The sequence below is a fragment of the Rhineura floridana genome, chromosome 4, assembly GCF_030035675.1.
Source record: "Rhineura floridana isolate rRhiFlo1 chromosome 4, rRhiFlo1.hap2, whole genome shotgun sequence".
Classification (NCBI taxonomy): domain Eukaryota; kingdom Metazoa; phylum Chordata; class Lepidosauria; order Squamata; family Rhineuridae; genus Rhineura; species Rhineura floridana.
Window position 1 is genome coordinate 130,442,180 of NC_084483.1, and position 23,221 is coordinate 130,465,400.

Consider the following 23,221-nt stretch of genomic DNA (forward strand, 5'->3'; position numbering starts at 1 on the left):
CTTGGGTCTGGGGTGCTCATTTTCCCTCCCATTGGGATCAATGAAAGGCAAAGAAAAACGAAAAACACTTTCCACCCCTGGGTTGTGGCTTTAGTGGCTCATCTGCCCCAGGGGCCCACCCTGACCTGGTAAGATTGCTCTGTTAATTATTTACACTGTGTAATTAGCACAGAGAGCCAGTGTGGTGTAGTGGTTAACGTGTTGGACTACGACCTGGGAGACCAGGATTCGAATCCCCACACAGCCACAAAGCTCACTGGGTGACCTTGGGCCAGTCACTGCCTCTCAGCCTCAGAGGAAGGCAATGGTAAACCCCCTCTGAATACCACTTACCATGAAAATCCTATTCATAGGGTCACCATAAGTCAGGATCGACTTGAAGGCAGTTCATTTCCATTTTCAATTAGAACATTCCTAAAACTTGTACTAAGAAATGTGAGTGTGGATTTCAGGAGCACTATTTGCCATTATTGTGATATAGGGTCATTTCATGTGGATATGATTTCTGTTTGTTATATGCATTTCATCTCATCTTAAATTCTCTTATGCCACCTCTTCTAAACATATTCCTGGACTCCATATCACTTAATATTTTCTTGTGGTAAATCTAGTCTGTCATCAGTTATATTTTCCGTTATAATGATAACATTTTGTTTTTCTTAATTCTCTAGATATAGCTTCTCGTTACCCTACGTTATGGACTGAACAAGTAAAAAGCAGACAGAATAAGACCAATAAAAATTCTGGTAAGTTGGTGAAGCATAATTACTTTGAAGCAGTTAATAAATCTAAAAATAAAACAATATCAGCTAAGTTTCATACTTAGGTATTACCTACTTTTATGATCCTTTAAAGTTAGTCCAAAAATTATGACAAAATTGAGTGCTTTTACGTGGTGTGTGTATCTTTTGCAAGCAGTAAAATATGTTGCCAGGCCCGGCCTCCAAGTGGTCTTCTGGATCTTTAAAAGTTGTGCAGGGGGAAGGGAGAATTCCAGCTTGTGGTTTTTCTCATTACAGTGTTGCAATAACACCTGCACTTGGCTGACTTTCTCTTCTCCTAAAGATACAGGATCAGTCTCAGGCCAGGAACATGGCAACCTTAGTCACCAGCATGGCCTTGTATAATGAAAGTAAACCTCACCAGGACATCATTTTTGTAGGTTTCTGTCTACTTTAATACTTGGTAATGGATGTGACTGTGTTCTTCTTGGGTATAGGTTACCATGGGGCTTGGCTTGCATATCTGCTCCCCCAACCTTGGTACTCACATTTGTTCTCAGAGTGGCCACATTGTCCCAAATAAAAAAAATTAATCACCAAACTACAAAACAAAATAGGGCACAGATTTGCATAAAATTTGTATATGCTAATTTATATTTGTTTTAAAATAATTATTATGATTTAAATAGAAATGCAATATATCTCACCAATAGTGGAGAAGACTGTGACCAAGTGACCTGTGTGCCTGCTTAGTCTGCTGTATAGGTTTTAATTGTTGATGGGCAGCTTCAAGATAGTTGCCCTCCCTTCTTTGGGTTCTTTAAACTGGAGTTGGACCAGGCAGCTCTTCAAACAGAGGACTCTTTCAAATAAAGGACTGTCCTCTGATAGACATTCAAATAGAGGACAGTCTTTTGTTAAGTATGGGTTCAGGTACGTTGAGGAAGCCAGAATTTCTTTTCTAAGTTGGATTCAGATTTGAGGAAATTGCACCACAAAATTCAGTCACTGCTGATTTTGAGAGATGCCAGTGACATTCTTTAGAGGCATGTTTAAATGCAATCTTTGGGGGTTCATAAAAATCTACCTCTAATGAAAAAGTAGAGGAAACTTCAGGTGCATAGGGAAGCAATCAATTAGACTTAATAGAGTGACACAGCTACCTGCATGTTTGGACTCTCCTTGGGTGTGTGGCTATGGGAGATGTCAGGAGCTCCTACACTTTAAGGGTTACCACTGCACCTCACCCAATGTGTTTTGACAATGGACTTCTTCAAGGGCACTGTAAGTACTCACTTGAAAGTGGAGCATGCGGAAAGCACAGTAGTTTGGCTGTATCTGCAATTTTTGTCAAATTTACACTTAAAGCGCATGGCTTCCTCCAAAGAATCCTCAGAACTGTAGTTTGTTAAGGGTGCTGGGAATTGTAGTTCTGTGAGGAGGGGTAAATTATAGTTCTCAGGATTCTTTTGGGAGAAGCTATGTGCTTTAAATGCATGGCGTGGATGCAATCTTTTCTCACAGGGCCCTTGAAGACCTTTGTTGAAAAAGCTCTGGGCCTAATAAATCACTTCCCTGTGCACCTGAGAATTCCTCTTTCCTTTCCCCTTACAAAATAACCTTGCAATGTGACAAGTTGAAAGCTGCCCAGCCAGTCCAGGAGCCAACAGTGTTCCTTTTATCCCAGGATATGAAGAAGGAGGAGAGACAAGTGTTTCTTACCTTCATTAACTTTTCTTGTGGTAGTCGTTTCTGTCCTATTCTAGTTAAAGGAGTGGATGTACCCCACTGACTTGTGTGTGAGATAATGTGAAAGCACAGGGTCATGAGAAGTTGTTGGGGAAGACAGAGGAAGACTCCTCAGCTGTTTTCCCAATTGCAGCCCTTTCTGTTGTCCGTAACAGAGCAAATATATCCCATTGTTTTGTACAGTACATGGGGAATCTGTTCAGTGGCTGGTCACATCAAACATCCCTGATGCCCACTTTTGCAAAACAATGTTTCACAGTATATGTAACTTTATTCACAAATTAATGAGATCATTAATCTCATCTCATTAATTAATCAAGACCATAAGATATTTGCCGCAGTAATGGCTAATAGGTTAAAGAAGTTATTAACAGAGATGATCGGCTTAGACCAAATGGGTTTTGTCCCTTGTAGACAAATGGCAGGTTCTATTAGTAAAATGTTAAATATTATTCATTAAAGCAAAATGTCCTACTCCCCACTGGCAGTATTAGCCCTAGATGTATTTAAAGCCTTTGATTGTCTGGAATGGGGGTTCTGATTGAGGTGATCACAAGAATGGGGTTTGGCCCGAAATTTAAAGGGTTGATAGAACATATATACTTGATTTCTAAGGCTAAAATAAGGGTAAATAATCTGGATTCAGAGTTGTTTGAAATTCAACGGGGACAAAGCAGGGCTGTCCTTTGTCCGGTTTTTTGTTTATTTTAGCATTAGAACCCCTAGCAATTAGATTGTGACATGCCAGAGATGTGGTAGGGGTAAACATAAAAGATTGAAAGTATGTGATAGGGCTTTATGCAGATGACACTGTAATTACAACTTCCGATCATTGGAAAACAGCCATGGCTTTAAAAAGAGAATTTGAATCCTTTGAACTAGTTACAGGCCTCCAAGTGAATTTCCAAAAATCAGAGGCCCTATGCTTTAATGTCCCTCCTAATGTTCAAAAATCATTTTCAAGACTCCTAAGTATCCCAGTTTGCCATAGCAAGCTGAAATACTTGGGAGTACAGATCACTAGAAATTTGAACAAAATGTATGAGGAAAATTATGGTCATATCTGGCAGAGTATTAACAAAGATGTGAAAAGATGGAAAAATCCAACTTTACTTTGATGGATAAATTGGCTCTGATAAAAATGAGTATAACACCAAAACCTTTTTATTTCAAAGTCTTCCAATTAAGGTTCCTTTAAAGCAATTACATTTATGGCAGCAACAGATAAATCAATTTATTTTGGGGCAAAAAAGAATACGGGTTAGTAAAAAAGGTTTATATTTTAGCTCCAAAGTGGGAGGATGGCGAATTCCAAATTTAGAAATGTATTATTTGGCAAATCAGATAGGCCATATTATCCCATTTATATTAGGAGATACAAGTAAGCAATGGGTGCAAATAGAAATGATGCAAAAGATGGGATCCCAATAAATGCCTTCCCCTTTCTTAAAAATAAACTCCAATCTTTGAATGAAATGGAAAATAGGTTCACACGGACAATGTTTAAGGTCTAGAAGGAAAAGGTAACAGTTTTACTCCCTACAGTACCTCCTCTGACTCCTTTGGCATACCACCCTATGTGTTTCAATAAAAATTGCATGTATGATGTTAAGGGCTGGTGTGCCAAGGGATTGTATCATCCCTGTGATTTTTATCAGAACAGAATGCCCACTGGAGAAGATAAGTTAAAAAATCGACAGCAGGAAATCCCATTCCTGTGGTTATTATGGGAGCAAATCAATTTTTTTGAATAATCCAGAAATAAAAGAAGCTGTGACATGCAGATTTATCAGATTTGAGAAATTAATATTAGTATATTCAGGGGATTCAAAGGGCCTGACATCCAATACATATAAAATCTTGGTGGATTACATAGGAGGAGATACATCAGAACTAAAATTGTGGTGGGAAAGGGAACTTGGAATTGAAATAGATAAGGAAGAGTGGTAACACAATGGAATAAGCCACTACACCGAACAATATCAGCTAAACACAGAGAATTGTTTTTGAAAATCATATATCAGTGGTATCTGACACCTAGAAAGATAGCATTGATGAATCCAGGAGCATCTTCAATGTGCTGGAGGGGGTGTCAAAGAATCGGTATGTATATACATATGTTGTGGGAGTGTCAAAAAACCCACAGATTTTGGGTATCTGTGATTAAGGAGATTGAACAGATAATCCAACAAAAATTACATTGACACCACAATTAGCAATATTGAATTTATTTCTGAATTAAGATCTTGATATTAAAAATAAGAAGTTGGTAAGTTTTTTGTTAGCAGCAGCAAGGATTACTGTTGTACAATCTTGGAAAGACCTTAAAGGAGCAAATATAGATTCTTGGTATAAAACAGTTTGAGTTATAGCTCTACTCGAAAAAACATAATTTAAAGAGAGCAAGAGGACAAAGTAAAGGGACTAATTTCATTTCAGTATGGTATGATTTTATCAATTATATAAATCTACAAGATATAAGGATCCTGATGCCAATGGCATACACATGGATATGGCACTATTATTAAATGGTCCAATAAATGAAAGGATAGGAATGATATTCAAAAATCCTGCAGGAAAGGAAAAGAAAGGGAACAGTATTAATGTATGAATTATAATTGTGTTAATCGCTATGGATAATAAAAATGTAATCTTCACAAGCAATATGATTATGATCTACATAGAATAATATTAATTTCTGTTATCTTTTTTGTATCTATTGAAGACTTTCCTCTTTCAACAAGCCTTTTAAGTTGAGACCTATCCCAGTCTGCGTCTGTGTTGGAATTGCTTTTTAATATGTTCTTAAACCTTATTTTAAAATGTTTTTAATCTTAGAAGATGTTTTGAAAGCTTTTTTTAAGAAACGTTTTTGAAGATGTTTTGTTTTAATGTGTTTTAAAGTTTGTTTTTATGATGTTTTAATGTTTTTAGTGCTTTTGTTGCCGCCCTGGGCTCCTGCTGGGAGGAAGGGCGGGATATAAATCACATAATAAATAAACAAATAAAATAAATAATAATATTTGGGGCTTATTTTGTTGGTTATGTTTATATTTTGTTTATTTTGAAAATAAAATTTATATAGATAAAAAAGAAACAACAGAGCAATCCTAACCCACAGATCCACCAAAGAGCTTCACTGGCAAGGGGAACCCTGACAGAAATCTCCTTGGGCATAGATCTACCACTGGTAGTATTCGTGCCAGCAGTAACCAGCATTAGACCCCAAAACAGGGTGTTCCGGAGTGGATTGGGAAAGGGGTGGAGGCTCTTTTAATCAACAGGGAGGTCCAGAAGCACTCCCCCATCCACAGTAGATTGGAGCTGGCATAACTAAATCCTCCCAATGAGAATTTTTTTAAAAAGAACTCTGTTGGGGTAGGAGGTAAGGCTGCCCCCATCTCCTGCCCTAGTGGGCACATGCTGGTAAGGGTTTAGAAAGGGCAGGTTGTCCATCCCACCCCACTTAGGATTTTACTCTAGATCTCATTGTGTTCAGTGGGATTTAGTCCCAGATAAGCGTGCATAAGATTGCAGCCTAAGATACCCACTTTCATAGGACTATGTCCCATTGAACTCAGATTAGGTATGTATAGGATTGCACTTTCAGTCTCCTTTCACACAGTTTCTCCTATGGAAAATTTAAAAAAAGCATCCTTCACTGTCCTAGCCCAGGTAGGCAACAGTTTGTGGGTTGCTCTGGTTCATTTTGTTCTTTTAAACGTGAACTTGGTAAAATAAAAGCGGTGTTCTTTATGTCTTGCTCTCCTTGCCTTTCCTAAGGAGATAAGCCTTTGCAGACCTCCCTGGAGCACTTGTATATATTGCTTCTTACATTGCAAATCTGCTGGACTATATATATTGCAGTATTTACCCTATCTTCAAAAATCCCATTTTACGATCATTTTCATTTATCTTTTAATTTTACATATTACTTCAAAATACTTATAAGCTCTGGCTTCCGGCATCTCTAGCCTCTGCCTCGCACCAGGGTTAAAGACCCTCCCACCTTACAACATTTTTTTAAAGTGCTCTGTTTAACATCTAAGAGATACCGTTTGTGTTCAGGATGTTCCACTGTTTTATGGAACCCCCACAGTGGAAACATTTGCCTGCCTTTTTTTTTTTTTTGCAAGGCTGGTCATTTTATTTTATAGCACATGTTAATTTGATGCCAAAAGATAGTAATCTTCACTGAAGTATTTTTAATTACATTATATGACATCTCTGCAACTCCAGAATGAAAGTACAGTCGTTTTTAATTTTCATAAGGAGGCTCTGCTTGTCCTCCACAGTTTATTAAGCCAGCAAACTGAATAACCAGGAAAGCATCGTAAATCGGAGGCAAATCAGAGAAAAGGTTTGCATTTCAATGGTTCAAAGAACATGAATGATAAATGATGTACAAATGCAATCATATCCAAAGAAATTCATCTATCAGTATAATATAAGGTGATCTCCCATTTGGAAGTTAAATTCATAAAGATAAATGCACCTACATAAAACGTATGTTGTTTCCTTGAATAAAACGTTCCTAACTTCTAGTGCAATCCTAACCATGTCTACTTAGAAGTAAATACTATTGTTTCAGTAAGGCTTACTCCCAGGTAAATGGGGTTAGAATTGCAGCCTAAGTCACCAGCTACAATCCTTCTTGACAAAGTCAGACTTTGCCACAGTTACTCATGCCCTAGTAACCTTCAGATTAGACTTCTATAATGTGCTGTATGTGGGGTTGACCTTGAAAAGTGTTCCAAAACTACAACTGGATGAAGGTCAATAAACTGACCCTGAATCCTGGAAAGACAGAGGCCTTGTGGGTAGTGGTTCCATATCCAGGAGATAGGTCAATTGCCTGTCCTGGTTGGGGTTGCGCTCCCTCTGAAGGAGCATGTATGCAGTTTGGGGGTACTCCTCGATCCATCTTTGTCAGTAGAGTCGCAGGTAAGCTCTGTGGCCAGGAGTGCTTTCTGCTAGCTTCGGCTGGTACACCAACTGCGACTGTTCCTGAACCGTGATCACCTGATTGCAGCGGCCCATGCATTGGTAACCTCAAGACTCTATTACTGTAATTGTTTTATGTGAGGCTGCCCCTGTATCTGGTCCAGAAGCTGCAACTAGTGCAGAAAGCATTGGCCAGACTGCTTACAGGAGCAGATTACTGGTAACGTCAGCCCACTGCTGAATGAGCTGCACTGGTTGCCAATTTCCTACTGGGTCAGATTCAAGGTACTTGTGTTAATTCAAAGTCCTAAATGACTTGGGCCCAAAGTACCTCAAGGACTGCTTGACTTGCTAAATTCCATCTCAGTCACTGAGATCTTCTGATGGGGCACTCTTAGTGGTTCCTCACGCCCCTGAGATTCGATTGGCCACCAAGGACCGAGCCTTTAGTGTGGCAGATCCTGCTCAGTGAAACTCCCTACCAATAGAGGTTCGGCAGGAACCATCCCTTCTTTCTTTCAAGCATCTCCCGAAAATTGAACTTTTAAAACAGGCCTTTTAATATGAATTTTCTTTTCCAACCAATGCAGCACTTACGGATGCTCTTTTTATTGAACTATGCTTTTATTGGTTTTTAATCCTACTATATTTTAGTAAGTTGTAATGCCACCTTGATACACTTTTATGACAAGTGTGTCTTAGAAAGAGTTTAATAAATAAATAAATAAACTAGTGCAAAACGTGGCAGTCAAGGTGCTGATGGATGCTAGGCATTTTCACTCCATTGTACCAGTTTCCTGTGATCTGCACTGGTAGCTAGTTTCTTCCTGACCTCAGTTCAAGATGCTGCTGTTAACCTTCAAATTTCTAAATAACTTGATACCTAAATACCTTGAGGACTGCTTTCCTCCAAATATTGCTCTCCAGTAGTGGACAGCATTGTGCAGTGGCAGCACCCACCTGAGCTCCCAACAGCTGAGTCAATGCTGCTTATCAAGTAGGGGAGGGCCGATATGGCGGGGAGGTTGACACATGCAATGGCAGGAGCATTGGATTGACTCTGCCAATGCGTTTTGTACTGCACTGACCCCCATCCCCACCTCCACCTACCACCTTGCGTTTCCCTTCCAAGAAGCAGCAGTGACTCAGTTGTTGGGAAGTCGAATGCGACCATACACCATGCCCTCTGCTACTGTTGCTTCCTGTCTGTTCCAGTCATCATCTGAAGCCCCATTCCAGATTCCCATACACACACACACCATGAGGCACAGTTGGTAATAACCAGGGCAAGGGCCTTTTCTAGAGTGGTGCCTGCCCTGTGGAATGCCTTGACAAGGAAGGTGCTTCAAGCCCCATCACTGTATTGTTTTAGGTGGCTGACAAAGACATCGCTGTTCAGCAAGGCCTTCGGTTAATTATTTTTCGTGTTCTGGTTTATCTCTGAAATTTTAGTCCTGATGGTTGTTTTAGAAATTTATTTTTGTGGTTTTGGCTTGTTATGTTTTATTGAGGTTGGAATTGGGATTGATATGTATTTTTGCTACTCCCCTTCAGGTTGCAATGGGAGTAAGTACCATTGAATTAAATGTGAATTACTTCTGCGTTGACAGGTATAGGATTGCACTGTGAGCAAGTCAGTTGTGTGAATAAGTTGGAAGATGCAAAAATGTCTGTGTGTGCCATGCGGTAGGGAATACCCATTGAATAACACATTCATGTTTGTTTGAAAGTTAACAGGGATGAATGATGCCTATTTCAGTAATCACACATCCCTTTTGTTTATGGTCTTAAAATAAATCATTTAATAAAGCAACCATGACTAAATCTTAAAGGGGACAATACAGATTTCTTGAGGCTGATTTATTCTGGGTTTTTCTGACATCAGTATCAGCTTTCTCCAGAGAGCTATTTCCAGAAATCTGCCTCAAATCAGTCATGTGATTTTGGGAAGAGGCAATGTTAGAGCAGCTGCTTTGCATACAGAAGGTCCCAGGTTTAATCCCTTGCATCTCCCAGGGCGGGCTGGGAAAGACTCCTGTCTGAAACCCTGCAGAGCTGTTGCCAGTCAGGGTACACAGTACAGAGAGAGATGAATAGTGGTTTGACTCAGTATAAGGCAACTTCCATTATTATGGTATAATGAACAAGGCTTTTTGTGTGTGGTGGTACTCACTGGTATGCAGTATTGGCATCTCTCTTTTGGATGCCCATGCAAGTATTAATCCCAGTTTTCTCTGATTTAATCGCATTGAAATGCAATGCACTATGATGGGAGAAGGTGTCTGGTCCTACCAAACACATTATTCTTTTTGAATAAATCTTGAAAGAAAGGACTCGCGTTGCAATGCAACATGGCCCGTGTTATTTGTGCTTTATCACAGTAGATTTCAAACATTCTTCTGCAGAACACTGGGGGTTCCTTGCAAGCTTATCAGGGGTTCTTTCATGAAAAGATGGCTAATGGCAGACATGTTGCCCCCAAAGACATTATCTGTCATTAGCAACCTTTCCCATGCAACGATTCTGTGTCAGCCATGTAAGGGTGAAAAGGGCTCATATAAATTTGACAACCTCTGTTCTTGCCAGCTTTATTAGTATTCTCCAGTGTTTGCTCCAGTAAATGCTAAATTGTTTCCTCTCAGATCTTTATAAAGTTGACATAGTTGCAGCTTCATATGATCCATGGAGTTATCCTTCTGTTGAAACCAAAGCACTTTTACTACTGTATTCTATGCCTTATTTACTAGAAGTTGGAGGAGGAAATTTAAATGTCAGTTATGTTGGCACCCAACTACGCTTGTCAGTCTTGCCACTAATTCATGTAAATGGGAAATATGCTCTTCCAGATGGATATAAATAGATCAGCTTATTTCTGTTCCATGCCATTTTTGTGTGCACTTAATCATACATCAGATATACTGCCTTTTACTGATTTCTTTTTCCAAAAATGAACAAAATCACATTTAAATTGTTTGCATTGTGTATGCTCTTTAGGTGCATTCTTTCTCTAAAATCCACATTTTGGTATGCATTTTCATAATAGATATGTTTGTATACTTTTTAGGTAAACTACATTTTTTGTGTGCACTTTTTGCACTGAAACTACATCACAAAAATCCAAGAAGTGTGTAATTTAATGGATAGCTGTTTCCAATCCACATGTAAGTTAGGTTGGTTCACATCAAAATTTGTGCTCTGTCCGTAGTTCTTCCCCTCCTTGATCTATGAGGCCAACACCTATAAACACCAAATGTGTCCAAATGCTTCTCCAAATTACTAGTATGCATTTGAATGAAAAAGGTTTGTATGGTAGGCAGCAATGGATGGGTCGCCATATTTCCTGTGCCGCCCCCCCTGTTTCATCCCTAAAAATCCTAAAAAATCTGCCCACTGATATAAACAAGTAGTAGTAACAAGGTGGTCTGAGGGCTGACTTTTTAAAAAACTTTTTAAAAAAAACAATTTAAGGCAGTTCCATAGTCATACAGTAAAAAAAAATCCCTTTTAAAATGCTTTCAGGAAGTGACTGCACAGTCCCATCTGTACTATACATTTAAAGCGGTATCATACCACTTTAAACAAAACCCCAAAGAATCCTAGGAACTTTCAGTTTTTTAAGAATGCTGTTTGCTGTTAGGAGAACCAAGAGTGTAGCAAGACAATTTTCATTGGGTGGGCAGACAAAAATTGAAGGAGAGGCAGAAGGGTTGGGGCATTGGTCACTATAAAAGAGGCTTCTGGGAGGAAAGGGACAATGGCTTGTGACGTTTGCAAAAAAGCAAATAATTTAAAATACAATATTTTCCACATGCAAATTAGTTGTGTAAGCTAAGTAATAGTGACTAGGAAGTGAATGTATATTGTGCAATTCATCCTACCAAAATGACCTGAACTGTCAATAAAGTCTAGTGTGCCGTGATTTCTCTACAAACTTGCAGAGGAACTGTTCACTTGAAATTCCTTCCAATATGTTTCTTTCAAAAGCCAAGGTTATTAATGAAGCATTGAACGCCAATATGGTGTCAGCATGTGTCAAAGTTGAGAGTGAATTTGCACCACTCCTGCAGCATACAAAGTGTACATGCATGGAAATGCTTCCTTGTACATGCACAATGTTTTAGTAAAGTAAGCTCGTGATCTGTGAGTTCAGTTCTCCTGAAGCAGCTGCTTCCCAGAACTAACTAGCCTAGTCTCCTTTGTCATGCCAGGAAAGCAATTAAGAGAAGTTTCACTTTAAAAATTAAATTAATACTTATAAACATCACTTTTCATAAGGAAATGTTTGACCGCATATCACATAGGAACTATATGTGTCTCTGAACGACATCTACAGAAAGGCTGTGGGCCAGCCAGCTAACATGGCTTCTGATGGCTCTACCAGCAAATCTCACATATTTTGGTAGTACATAAGTGTGCATGAGAAAATTTAAATAAGGTGAATTATTTATAATAATCATTCGTATAGCCGTGGAGATTTAAAACCGCAACTAAGGATCTAGCCGCATTATTCTCTTCAAAACCATTTTGAAATGGAACCAGCTTGAAAGGATTGAAAGGATATATTTTTTCAACTTTTAAAACAAACTAGGGAAGAAATGCTCCCCAGATACGCACACACAAACAATATTCCAGCTCCCCATTGCCTGGGCTAAGTTAGTAAGGTTTCATTAGGCTTCCTGAGCCTTGGAGAGCCAGCTCACTCATCTCCCTACTTCTTCTCAGGTCCTAACCAGGGCTAGACTAGGCTGCTGCAAAATCCAGGCCGAAAAGCGTAGGCAGATGCACCAGATGCACTAATCACACCCACCACCTACAGAGGCTGGTTGACCACCACAGGGCAGAGGGAGATGCTCTGCAGTGCATAACACTGTCCTTCCCACCTTTCCTTTCTCCAATTGCAAATCCTTAGGTTTGCCATCTCCCTCCCACATGCATCAAGATTTATATTCACTACATGCACACTTTTAACTCTTATATTTGCTATCTTCACATTCCCTTGGTTACTTTGCCCTGCCCCTCTCTTTGGATGCCTAAACTGTATTTCGAAAAGCTCAAGTGAAGTTTTAAACTACTGCAGTGCTAGAAATTTGGGGACTGAAGGAAAATTTCATTTGGAGGGGACAGAATTATCATTTGAGGCCCTTATTTTACCTCCATCGCTACACCCCTGATGAGACCCCCATTCCCCTACAGAGCTACAATTCTCAGAGTGGTTTAACAGTCAATCCCTCTTCCCAGGGAAGTCTGGGAATTATAGCTCTATGAAGGGAATCGGTATCCTCTAACAACTCTCAGCACCTTTAATAAACTACAGTTCCTAGGATTCTTTGGGGGGAATCCTTGACTGTTTAAAGTGGCATGATCAGTACCGCCCCTAGGCACTGGGAAGCAGGGCAGTTGTCCCCGGCCCCGTGCTTTGGGGGGCCCTGCACTTCGGGGAGCCCCACACTTTGGGGAGCCCACGCTTTGGGGGACCCGCACTTGGTGATCTGATTCTGTTTAAGATGTGCAAGCAGGCAGGTGGGCGAGTGCGGGAATCCTGTGAGGTGGTGTGAAAGAGGCGGCCGGGGAGGTGGCATCGTGGTCCTTGGGCATCATATCATGAGTGGCGCTTTCTGGTCCTTGTCTCTCTGTGAGCCGCACAGCCTGAACTTCCCGTATTCAATTGGAAGTCGCTCTTGGCCGTGGTTCTCTGTGGATGCTGAAACATCTGCCGCTCTAGCCTTTTTGGCATCTCTATGGCGAAAGCCTTCATTGCTTTGCATTAGAAAATGAAGGAGTGGGAAAACCTCGCCTATCAAGATCGTGTATAGCTCTAAACGACAGATTTGGGGGCGGTTACTAATATGTGGGGACTACAACACCCAATGTGTGTGGGGGAAGCAGAAAGTGGGAGGGTCAGACATTCATTCTAACAGCTGCCCGTCATGCTTTATGGGGTGCTGCTCCCCTGGGTTTCCCAACCTTTTGAGACAGCTTATTGCAAAATGAGGGAAGCTGCCACTTGAAGTAGGATTGCTTACAAGCCATTGCTCTAGCATGCTGGCTTGGATCTTGACTATATTTGTGCAAAAAAATAATGGTTTGCCAGTTATCCAACAAATCCAATAAGCATAAGCATAACAAAAGAAAGAAAAAATAAGCTTGAGTCTTTGACATGTTGATAGAGATTGGCTGGAAGAGCTCTGCTATATTTAGTGTTTTAAAATGAGCACTTCCTAGTCATTGGTTCAGCTGTTCAGGGGTAAACATTCTCACTGCTCAGAAGGTTTTTTTGGGGGGGGAAACCCTGTCAACTGCACAAGGCCTAGGGACAGATGAGGCTTTGTCCCGATGGTGGGAAGAGATGTGACAGAGAAGGGAGCAGCCAGGTAGTCCAAGTGTTGGCCAGTTGTTAACAATGTCTGCAGTCCTAATCACACTTACCTGGAAGTAAGACAAATTATACTCAGTGGGAATTATTTCTAAGTAACAAGATGTTGGACCAGGATCTTTATGTTTAAAATCAGAGCTTGGAAGTAACTAGTTACAAGTAACGAATTACTTGTAATTCATTACTTTTTTGAGTAACAAGTGGGTAATTCCTTTACATTTTGATTGTAATAGAACTAGGAGTAATTTTACTACTTTTGTGGAGTAATTGTAATGTTTCCAGCATTACCTTTGGGCATTACTTGGGGGGGAAGCAGGGGAAGTCTTCTGCTCCTTTGATTTGTGGATGAAGATCATGCGCCTCAAACTGGGCTTCTGTGCAGCGTCGCTCTTTCCTCATGCCTTGTGGATGGGGAGGAGGCAACGAGGGAGGAGGCGGAGAGTGAGATGGGGTGGAGTGGAGAAAACAATTATGTACAAAACCAGATAGTGGTAGTGAAGAATGGGGGGGGGGAGAGAGAGGGGGGGGAGAGGGAGGGAGGGAGAGGGAGAGAGAGAGAAAAAATATATACTGTGTTTGCCCTTGGCACAGAAAGTGGCCTCCATCACCCTCTGTGGCTACTGCGCTGCATTTGCAGTATTTTAACTGTTTTGCATCTCAGGGGAAAATGTTTGCTTGAGTGAGTGACCCTTAGTTGGTGGGGGGGCAGGGTCTGTGAGGTGTTTAAGTGAGAGAGATTATGCTGGCTGGCTGAGTGGAGGGTGGGGTTGCACTTGGTATGACGTGCAAAGATCTGAGTAGTGGCCTCAGCCTCCCTCCCTACCACCCTTACCAGCGGAGGGACCACCATTGCTATCTTATAAATAAAAATAATTATTCTACTACCTCTGTATGTGTTTGTTTATTTTTAATATTGTTTTAGGCTACTTAGATGTGCAGCAGCCAAGGCCAGCACCTTGTAGGCATTTTTTTAAAAAAGTAACTGAAATGTAATTGTAGTGATTACTTTTGAGAAAAAGTAAAGTAATCAGTTACTTTCAGAGCAATTGTAATTGTCACGGTAATTACTACTTTTTTGGGCCATGTAACTGTAATTTATTACTTTTTAAAAGTAATCTTCCAAGCTCTGTTTAAAATGTGTAAGAGTCAAGGTGCTTTGGTATTGGGGAAGGGTTCTTCTGAGACTTGGCTGTAGCTGAGCTGGGAAACAGGCCATTATACAAACATTAAGTCTCTCTCTCTCTCTCTCTCTCTCTCTCTCTCTCTCTCTCTCTCTCTCTCTCTCTCTCTCAATATATATATAATAGAGAGAGAGAAAGAATGTGTGGGGGGGCAACTATGCTTTTGCCCCGGGCCCCGCACATGCTAAGGGCGGGCCTTGGCATGATACTGCTTTCAATGTGTAGTGCAGATGGGGCCTACATCGAATTGCACAGTCCCTTCCTGGGATATAAATTTAATAAATAAATTATTAAAGGACGGGATATAAATTTAATAAATAAATTATTAAAGGACGGGATATAAATTTAATAAATAAATTATTAAAGGACGGGATATAAATTTAATAAATAAATTATTAAAGGACGGGATATAAATTTAATAAATAAATTATTAAAGGACGGGATATAAATTTAATAAATAAATAAACAAATTTGTGCCTGTAACTTGCTGCCTCCCACCTCCCCCTCTTGGTAATTGGCAATGGCTCCCACATTGGGAAGCAGGGTAAGTAGTGCAGTCCCACCCCACCATGCCCGATAGCTGCCCCCACGTACCTCGGACCACCTCATATATACAGTATGGGGGCATGTGCCATCTGGTCCACTTATGGTGCAGCTTAATCCACAGATCAATGTGGTGATCCACACATGGGTCTGAGGGGGGTGAAATAGGAAGGTTCATTCCAAAATGCAGAGCAAATCAGAATTCTCTCCAATCCTAATGGTAGGTGTCTCTTATATAGCATGTATTAGTCTGACACGCAGTGTCTACTCAGAAGTAAATCCTGCTGAGTTCAGCTGTAATCCCAGCCGCAAATAAGTGTCTATAGAATTGTTGCCTAATTTGTACTATTAATTTTCCTGTGGGATTTGTAACCATGTGTATCATGCCATTGAGGGAACCAGGATTGGTTGCAGCTCCCTGTCATAGGAACATAAGAAGCTGCCTTATACTGAGTCAGACCATTGAGTTATACAGCTCAAAACTGTCTACACTGACTGGCAGCAGCTCCTCAAGATTTCAGACCAGGGTCGCTCCCAGCCCTACTTGGAGACACCAAGGATTGAACCAAGGATATTTGGCATACAGAGAAGATGCTCTAGCATTAAGCTATGGCCCTATCAAGAATATATTCGGTAGCAGGCCACATTTGTTGCTGCACAATGTGTGAGATGATCCTTAGATGCTATCATCTATAGTAAAAAAATTAGCAATCTAATTTTGCCCTCACCTCCACCCTCCAGATTTCCCAAGAAGCCCAGATTATAGCCAGCTATTGAGCAACTTTCTTATCTCTGATCAATCTGTGTGCTTCTATTGCTAAAATATGTTGCAGTTTATTAGTGACTTGTAATTCTGGCCTGACTCCTCAATATTAAAATACAACCCACCCACCCCCGATATGCTAAAGGCCCAGCATACCATGTTTCTTTTTTCTTCATCCAAAAATAATGGGGGGAAACTTCCATCAGCTCAAATAACAAAAAGAGGAAGAAAAAGAAGTGTCTAGGCAGAGCATCAGGGCTGAATTCATGTAAACTGTAATAAAAAATATTGCCTTATTAGGTGACTGAATGCCAGCACCACTATTTCTTGCAACACTGCTTGTCTGAAGAAGTTAAACATTTAGAATCTGTTTTATTTGAACCATCCTGCCAAAAAAACAGGCCTTTGGATTTTTCCTCCTTCTCACCAAAGTCTTCAAACTAAACGTGTTAGCCTAACGGCAAGACAAGATGAGAGCCAGAATAGACAAATATTTGTAGTGAATTGCTAAAATGTATTGCAAAAGCAAAAAAAAAAAAAAAGCTTAGGAAAACATAATTCCATAGCATTATGCCATAGCATTCAGCACAATGGATCTATTAGTGTTTATTTAGGTAGGGTGATTTCCATTGGTATAAATTGTTTTTGTGGCCAGCGAAACATGTAAAAGTGTCTGTGTTGGTTCCAAGTTAGATAATGGAATCATGTCAGATACTTGGGCTATAAGCATAAAGGGAAGCAGTTCTACTTTATATAATGTGATTTAACCAACAACAAAAACAACCCTTTGTTTTGCCTTGCTGTAGCTGGAGTGAAATCAGTAAGCATAGAAATAGTTTAGGATTTAAATGAAGCCAGATTCTGATGTCTCCAATATAAAGAAATGCTCTTTATCTATAAGAAGGGATGGCCAAACCTTAGTTTGTGGGCTACATGCAGTTTGTGAGCATGGGTCCCCATCAGTTCAGGGAAGCAGATGGAAGTTAGGAAAGAATCTTGAGACTTGGGACTACAATGGAGACATATGGACCTGTTGTCTCTTTCCACTTTGAAGTCACAGCCACAACTTGGGAGTCAGAGCACAGAAGTCAGGAAGGAAAGGGAGAGGGTGCCTGTATGATGTGCAGGACCACCAGATTTAATATCTTTCTGAGAGTTGTGGGTTGGCCTATGGAGAAAGCATTATGTCACTTCCGCTGAAACGAAGACCAGCTAATCCTTGCTCAGGGGCTAGAAAAATAATTGCTGTGTCTGGCAGAAGGGGACCCCATGTACCATCAGAGCACATGAGGCCAGAGCAGTAGGAGCAGCATACTGGGCCATCTAGTCTCTAATCTGCTCCCACTGAAGTAGGATTGCAACTGAAGAAGATTCCACAACCCCCAATTCAGATGTGTACAGGGTAGAGTTGGATCATGACCACTTATGGGCGCTGCCCCTGCCCCATACATGTGTTTGGGAGAAGGTCTAAAGTAGCCTAGGCTTCAAACTGTATTTGTATAAGATCCATCTGTCAGGGCTGTGGAGTCGGAGTCGTGGAGTCGGAGTCGGGAGCAATTTTGGGGGGAGTCGGAGTCGGTAGAAATGTTCCAACTCCGACTCTGACTCCTTCATAAATGGCAAATGTATATTAACTAGTAATAACAAATTTACTGTAGTAAAATGGTAGCACAAAGCATTTCATCACCACCACGTGAATCCAGAGCTTGGAAAAGTTACTTTTTTGAACTACAACTCCCACGAGCCCAATCCCTGGGGCTGATGGGAGTTGTAGTTTTAAAAAGTAACTTTTCCAAGCTCTGGATTCACGTGGTGGTGATGAAATGCCTTGTGCTACCATTTTACTACAGTAAATTTGTTATTACTAGTTAATATACATTTGCCATTTATGAAGGAGTCGGAGTCGGCCAGTAGAAAAATAGAGGAGTCGGAATCAAAGGTCTGGCGTACCGACTCCACAGCCCTGCCATCTGTGTGATCACACAGAAACAAACCACATGCAGTTCATATGCACATAGGTTCTTTTGATGCTCTGCCAAGTGTGCATGGGGGATGGGGATAGCGCCACTGATTGTAAGCAAGGTTGATCCCTCTCCCCCAGGATGGTCTAAACAGTGCTTCTCTGTGAGGAATGTTGGGGATATGCTAGAATGAGGAAAGAGTTTCATCCTTTGAATAGGAAACTACTAGAGAAGGAAGAAGTGGGTTTTTTTAAAACTCCGTTTAAGGTTTATTTTTGAATTGTAATTTTTAAGAATGCTGATTGTTGTGAACTGTGTAGTGTTCTTTTTATAAAGGTGGTATATCGGGGGGGGGAAGAGAGATAATAAATAACTCAGCCAATGGTCAAGGAAGGCAGTATGCTGGCCATGATTTCCAAAATCTCCAGCTACCTTTCCACCTTCCCTTACCATATACTAGACTACATCATACCTTAGCCCGGGGATCCCGCCAGCAAAAACAGAGGGAGATGCTCCAGTTGTTTGAGATGTTGTTGGAAGGGGAGGACTTGTTGAGGTGGGAGGGATGGTCTTGGTACCAGAGTTAGAGCTGTGAGGAGCTGCTGGGGGGGTGGAGAGGGAGAAAGAGAACTCCGGTAGAACACTGAAGGTGTCTCCTGATAGTGGTTTGGAGGGTGTATTCTGCATCAACTAATTACCTCAATAATATTGCATTAGTGGTGGATTTGTACAGGACCATCCACACATCATTCCACTTCGTTAGTTGTTCTGAGATGCTTCCCCAATGTTACCAGATTATTGCCATCTAGAGAGGCACTTTTGTACTATAGAGAAACAAAAGCAGGACAAACAACAACAACCTGGAACATTTGCGGTATAAAAGGTTATAAGATTTCTGCAGCAAGTTACGGGACAAGCACTGATTGCAAACAAAGCAGTATGTCCACTCCAAAACTTTTGCAGGTGCAAGCAGGGTTGAAATCAGGATTGCATATAACCACTCTGATATCATCATGGATGCAAATCATTAGGAAAGCCCAATAAAAAGGACGTCTGGAGAGGCCCTGAGAACAGAGATGTCATAATACAAGGGTGGAGGGAGAGCCTCAAGGGATGGAAAGTGAGGGATGTAAAGAGATGTATGGCCACCTTGGCTTTATGAAAACGTTAGTATGTAATTTTAAGGCTTCTGTGGTCACCCCAATACATAACAAGTTATATTTGTTAGTCTTGGGGATGCATTCCTTTCAGAGGAGCTGTATCAGTATATATCATCAGAGGATTTGCGCCAAAGTCACTGACAGCACAAAGACCTGTCTTGCTTCAACAGGATGTGAGTCATTTTTTATTGATAGACCATGTGAAACATTACCCAAAGTATAAGAGAATGTTTCTCTTTTTTTATCAGGGTTACAGGGGAAGGTGGGGTAGATGTGTTTTTCATTCACATTGCCCTTGTTTTGCTCACAGGCTGATGACAGAGCCAAGACATGGGCCTGCCTTTGCTGTGGGAGCCAAAATAAAAGCTGAGCCACTGGAGCTGACTATAAACATATGAAAAGTAAACTTCATGGAAGTATATTAAAAATTTGCTGGAGCTGTAAGGAAATAATCCTATGGTGTTCTTATTGGCTTTCTTTTGCTTTCCTGGCTCATCCTTATTTCTGGATCGGGGATGGTGCCAGAACCAGCCACCCATCAGCTGAGGTTTCAGCTCTTTGAAATTAATTTCCCTGCTTCTTCAGGAAAGACAATTCTGTGTGTTCTGGATAGTTAAATCTCGGTGTAGAGAGGGCCAGCAGAAGGGTGGTACACTGTCTTACTCTTTCAAAATACAGCTAAAATAGTGTCTTTTGCTAACCCTGAACAAAAAACTGAAATCCGTCTTGCTTAATAGTGTCTCTCATGGAACAAACAAAAGCCCTGTATAGTGACTCAGAAGAACCTTCTTTTAATAATGGAGGTCACCATTTAATTTATTTCAGGTTCTGGACCACCATTTGTGGCCCACAACAAGTGAAGTCTTGCACGGCCTGTACCCTGCAGGCAATCTTTTAGCTTAGATGATTCACTTGAGGCTGGACTTCAGACTGAGACTTGTATTATACAGCCCTTTCTAGTAGGTGCAGCAACATTCTGCTGCTGGAAAGTGTAAGCAAGGAGAGAAAGCAAGATGGCAGAGTAGCATTCTTTTAACAGAAATACTGCTTGTGACACATTCATTGATTTTTTACCTCTGAGGCCCAATTCACAATTTGATTCTGATGCGGTAAAGTCCTCTCTGACATCACCATGCCATTAAGAACATAAGAAGAGCCCTGCTGGATCGGGCCAAAGGCTCATCTAGACCAGCATCCTGTTCTCACAGTGGCTAACCTAATGCCCCAGGAAGCCAGCAACCTGAGTGCAGCAGCACTCCCCCAACTTGTGATTCCCAGCAGCTGGTATTCAGCGGCTTGTTGCTTTTAACACCAGAGGTAGCACATGCATTTATTTAATACATTTATATACCACTTAATCGTTCACATTTCTAAGCAGTGTACATAAAAACAAACCATACAGAAAATGAAACAATAAAACAATAAAAAATTATCACGAAACCAAACACTACCTTAAACTGCCTGCTGGAACAAGAAAGTCTTCATCATGTGCCTGAAGTTCAACAAGGAAGGAGTCTGTCTAATCTTGAATAGCCATCAAGTCTAGTAGCCATTTAGGGATGGACAAGCATTTCTATTCAGTTCAAATTTTGAGCAGAATCTATCAAATTCACCCTTGCTGAAACAATATGAGAACCGAAACACGGCCATCCTTCAAAATTTGCACTTATTTGAATTTTCTGATGCAATTGGCCAATCAAACAATGTTTAGAAAAATGCATGTATTAGGGGGAAATGTGCATAAAAATGAATATATGAGTGATAATAATGCAGCCTTTCCCAACCAGTGTGCCTCCAGATGTCGTTGGACCACAACTCCCATCAGCCTCAGCCAGCATTGCCAATCAGGTCAGGAAGATGGGAGTTGTGGTCCAACAGCATATGGAGGCACACTGGTTGGGAAAGGCTGTAATAATGCATTGTATGATGAGAAACAGCTTGCAAAAATGTGTACATTAATCAAAACTGATTACAAAATGTGTTTATTAGAAGAAAATCACACTGAAATGCTGGAGAATTTTCATGAGGATTTTTTTTAAAAAAAAATCGCAATTTGCTGCAGAAATGTGGAGAACTGAATTTAAGATTGGAAAAATTAGAATCTGAGAGAACTGAAATGGACAGATCCTTCCATCCGTAGCTACATTGATAGGCTTATTCACAATTGATAGCCTTACTCAGTATTGTTTTTTAACTTTGCAAGAATCCAACTCAGAGAAAAGCTAGTTGTCCAGAAGAGCCATGTAGACATTTGTATCTTCTGGTTTACAACAGTTAGTGGTACACAGAATGCCACCTTCTAGAACTGAAGGCATCTCATGCTCAAGACACCTTGGGGGGGGAATGAACTGTGCCAGAAACTTTAGCAGTGTGCAGTGATGGACGTATTACAGCATCCATTACAGTTAATGTTTCTTGGCACTTCTGATAGTAAAATAACTAAGGCCAGATTTCTCAACCTTGTGACCATAAGTCTTAATAGTTACTAGGGCAGAATGACCAATTGAGATCATCAAGGGAAACCCCAAATAATTGCATTCAGTTCCACAGAGCTTTTTCACTTTTAATCATAGGCAGCTGATATGGAGTACTCAGCCTAGTACTGTAGACCTACGCACGTGGTCCAAGAATGTGAATGAGACACGTGCACTGGTCCCCAATGTTCTCATTCCCCCCAGCTCCACCCCCAGACTTCTGGGTGGAAGGTCTGAAGATGGAACCTGCATATGTTTGGTTGAACATGTGCAGGCTCCTCCATGCAACTGGGAGCCGGAGTGATTGGGAGTGCATGTAAGGTAACTTCTGTATAGGGCTTCTTAAAAGGAAGGGCATTCACAAGTTTTAGAGACCTGGGAAATACAGAACGTTTTCCAACTGTCAACTATAGTCAACTTCTTCATGCTACCACCACCACCAGTATATTGGGCTATGTTTATATTTATCAGATATGGGCAATCACACAGTGGTGAGTTCTTCAGGTAGGCTCCTTGTCTGACAATACAGCTTTCAACACTTCATGTACCTTCTTCAGTAATAAGGGAACTGCTTTTTCTCACTATATTGCTTTGTGCTAAAGACATCAGTATCAATAGATGGTGATTTTCATGCTCTCTTAATAAATACTCAGAAGTCTTGTTTCAGCAGATGTTTGCTGTGGCATGTCTCAGAAAACTGATCCACTTCTGTCAATGCCTAAATCTCTATTAGGGTCTAAGTTTGAATAACATTTGTTTCAAACCATTGTCTGCTAAGAATTTGTCTGACATACAGCATGATTCTGTGCATGTTTATTCAGAAGTGAGTCCCACTGTGATAATTAAGACTTTCTCCCAGGTAGATTGAATAGGACTGAAGCCACAGCTGCATGTTCAAGGGGGGGGTGTAGACAATACAAAAGAGAATGCCTTCCTTTGTAAAATTGAAATTGTGAATCTGTGCAGCTGTGATCCATTCATTATTACAGTAGGGCCCCGCTCATACAGCGGGTTATGTTCCGGACCCCCGCTGTAAAACGAAAACCGCTGTAAAGCAGATCCCATTGACTTACATTGACCAAAATGGCGCCTGGCGGCAAAAAACCACCGTAAAAGCGGAACAAGCGCTGTAAAGCGGGGCCTTTCTACAATTCACAATCGCTGTATTAGCGGAACGCTGTAAAGCGAAGCGCTGTAAAGCGGGGCCCTACTGTATATAGATATACTGTAGATAATGTACATGTGTGGTGTATGTGTATTTATATATTTATTCTCTGCAGCAGTGTCCCACTTATGGAATGCCCTCTGTTTAGAGATAGGGTGGTTGCCAGCACGTCTGAGCTTTAATCAC

The 23,221-nt window shown here is 40.8% G+C and overlaps 1 protein-coding gene across 4 annotated transcripts in view; it reads left to right on the forward strand.

Annotated features, from left to right (window-relative positions):
* Positions 1–23,221, forward strand: part of SMOC2 (SPARC related modular calcium binding 2) — a 233,185-nt gene that overhangs the window by 130,461 nt on the left and 79,503 nt on the right. For all 4 annotated transcript variants that reach the window (XM_061624417.1, XM_061624416.1, XM_061624418.1 and 1 more), the window contains one exon: positions 672–746. In XM_061624417.1, the coding sequence (XP_061480401.1) occupies positions 672–746 (75 nt within the window). The remainder of the gene's footprint in view (positions 1–671; positions 747–23,221) is intronic.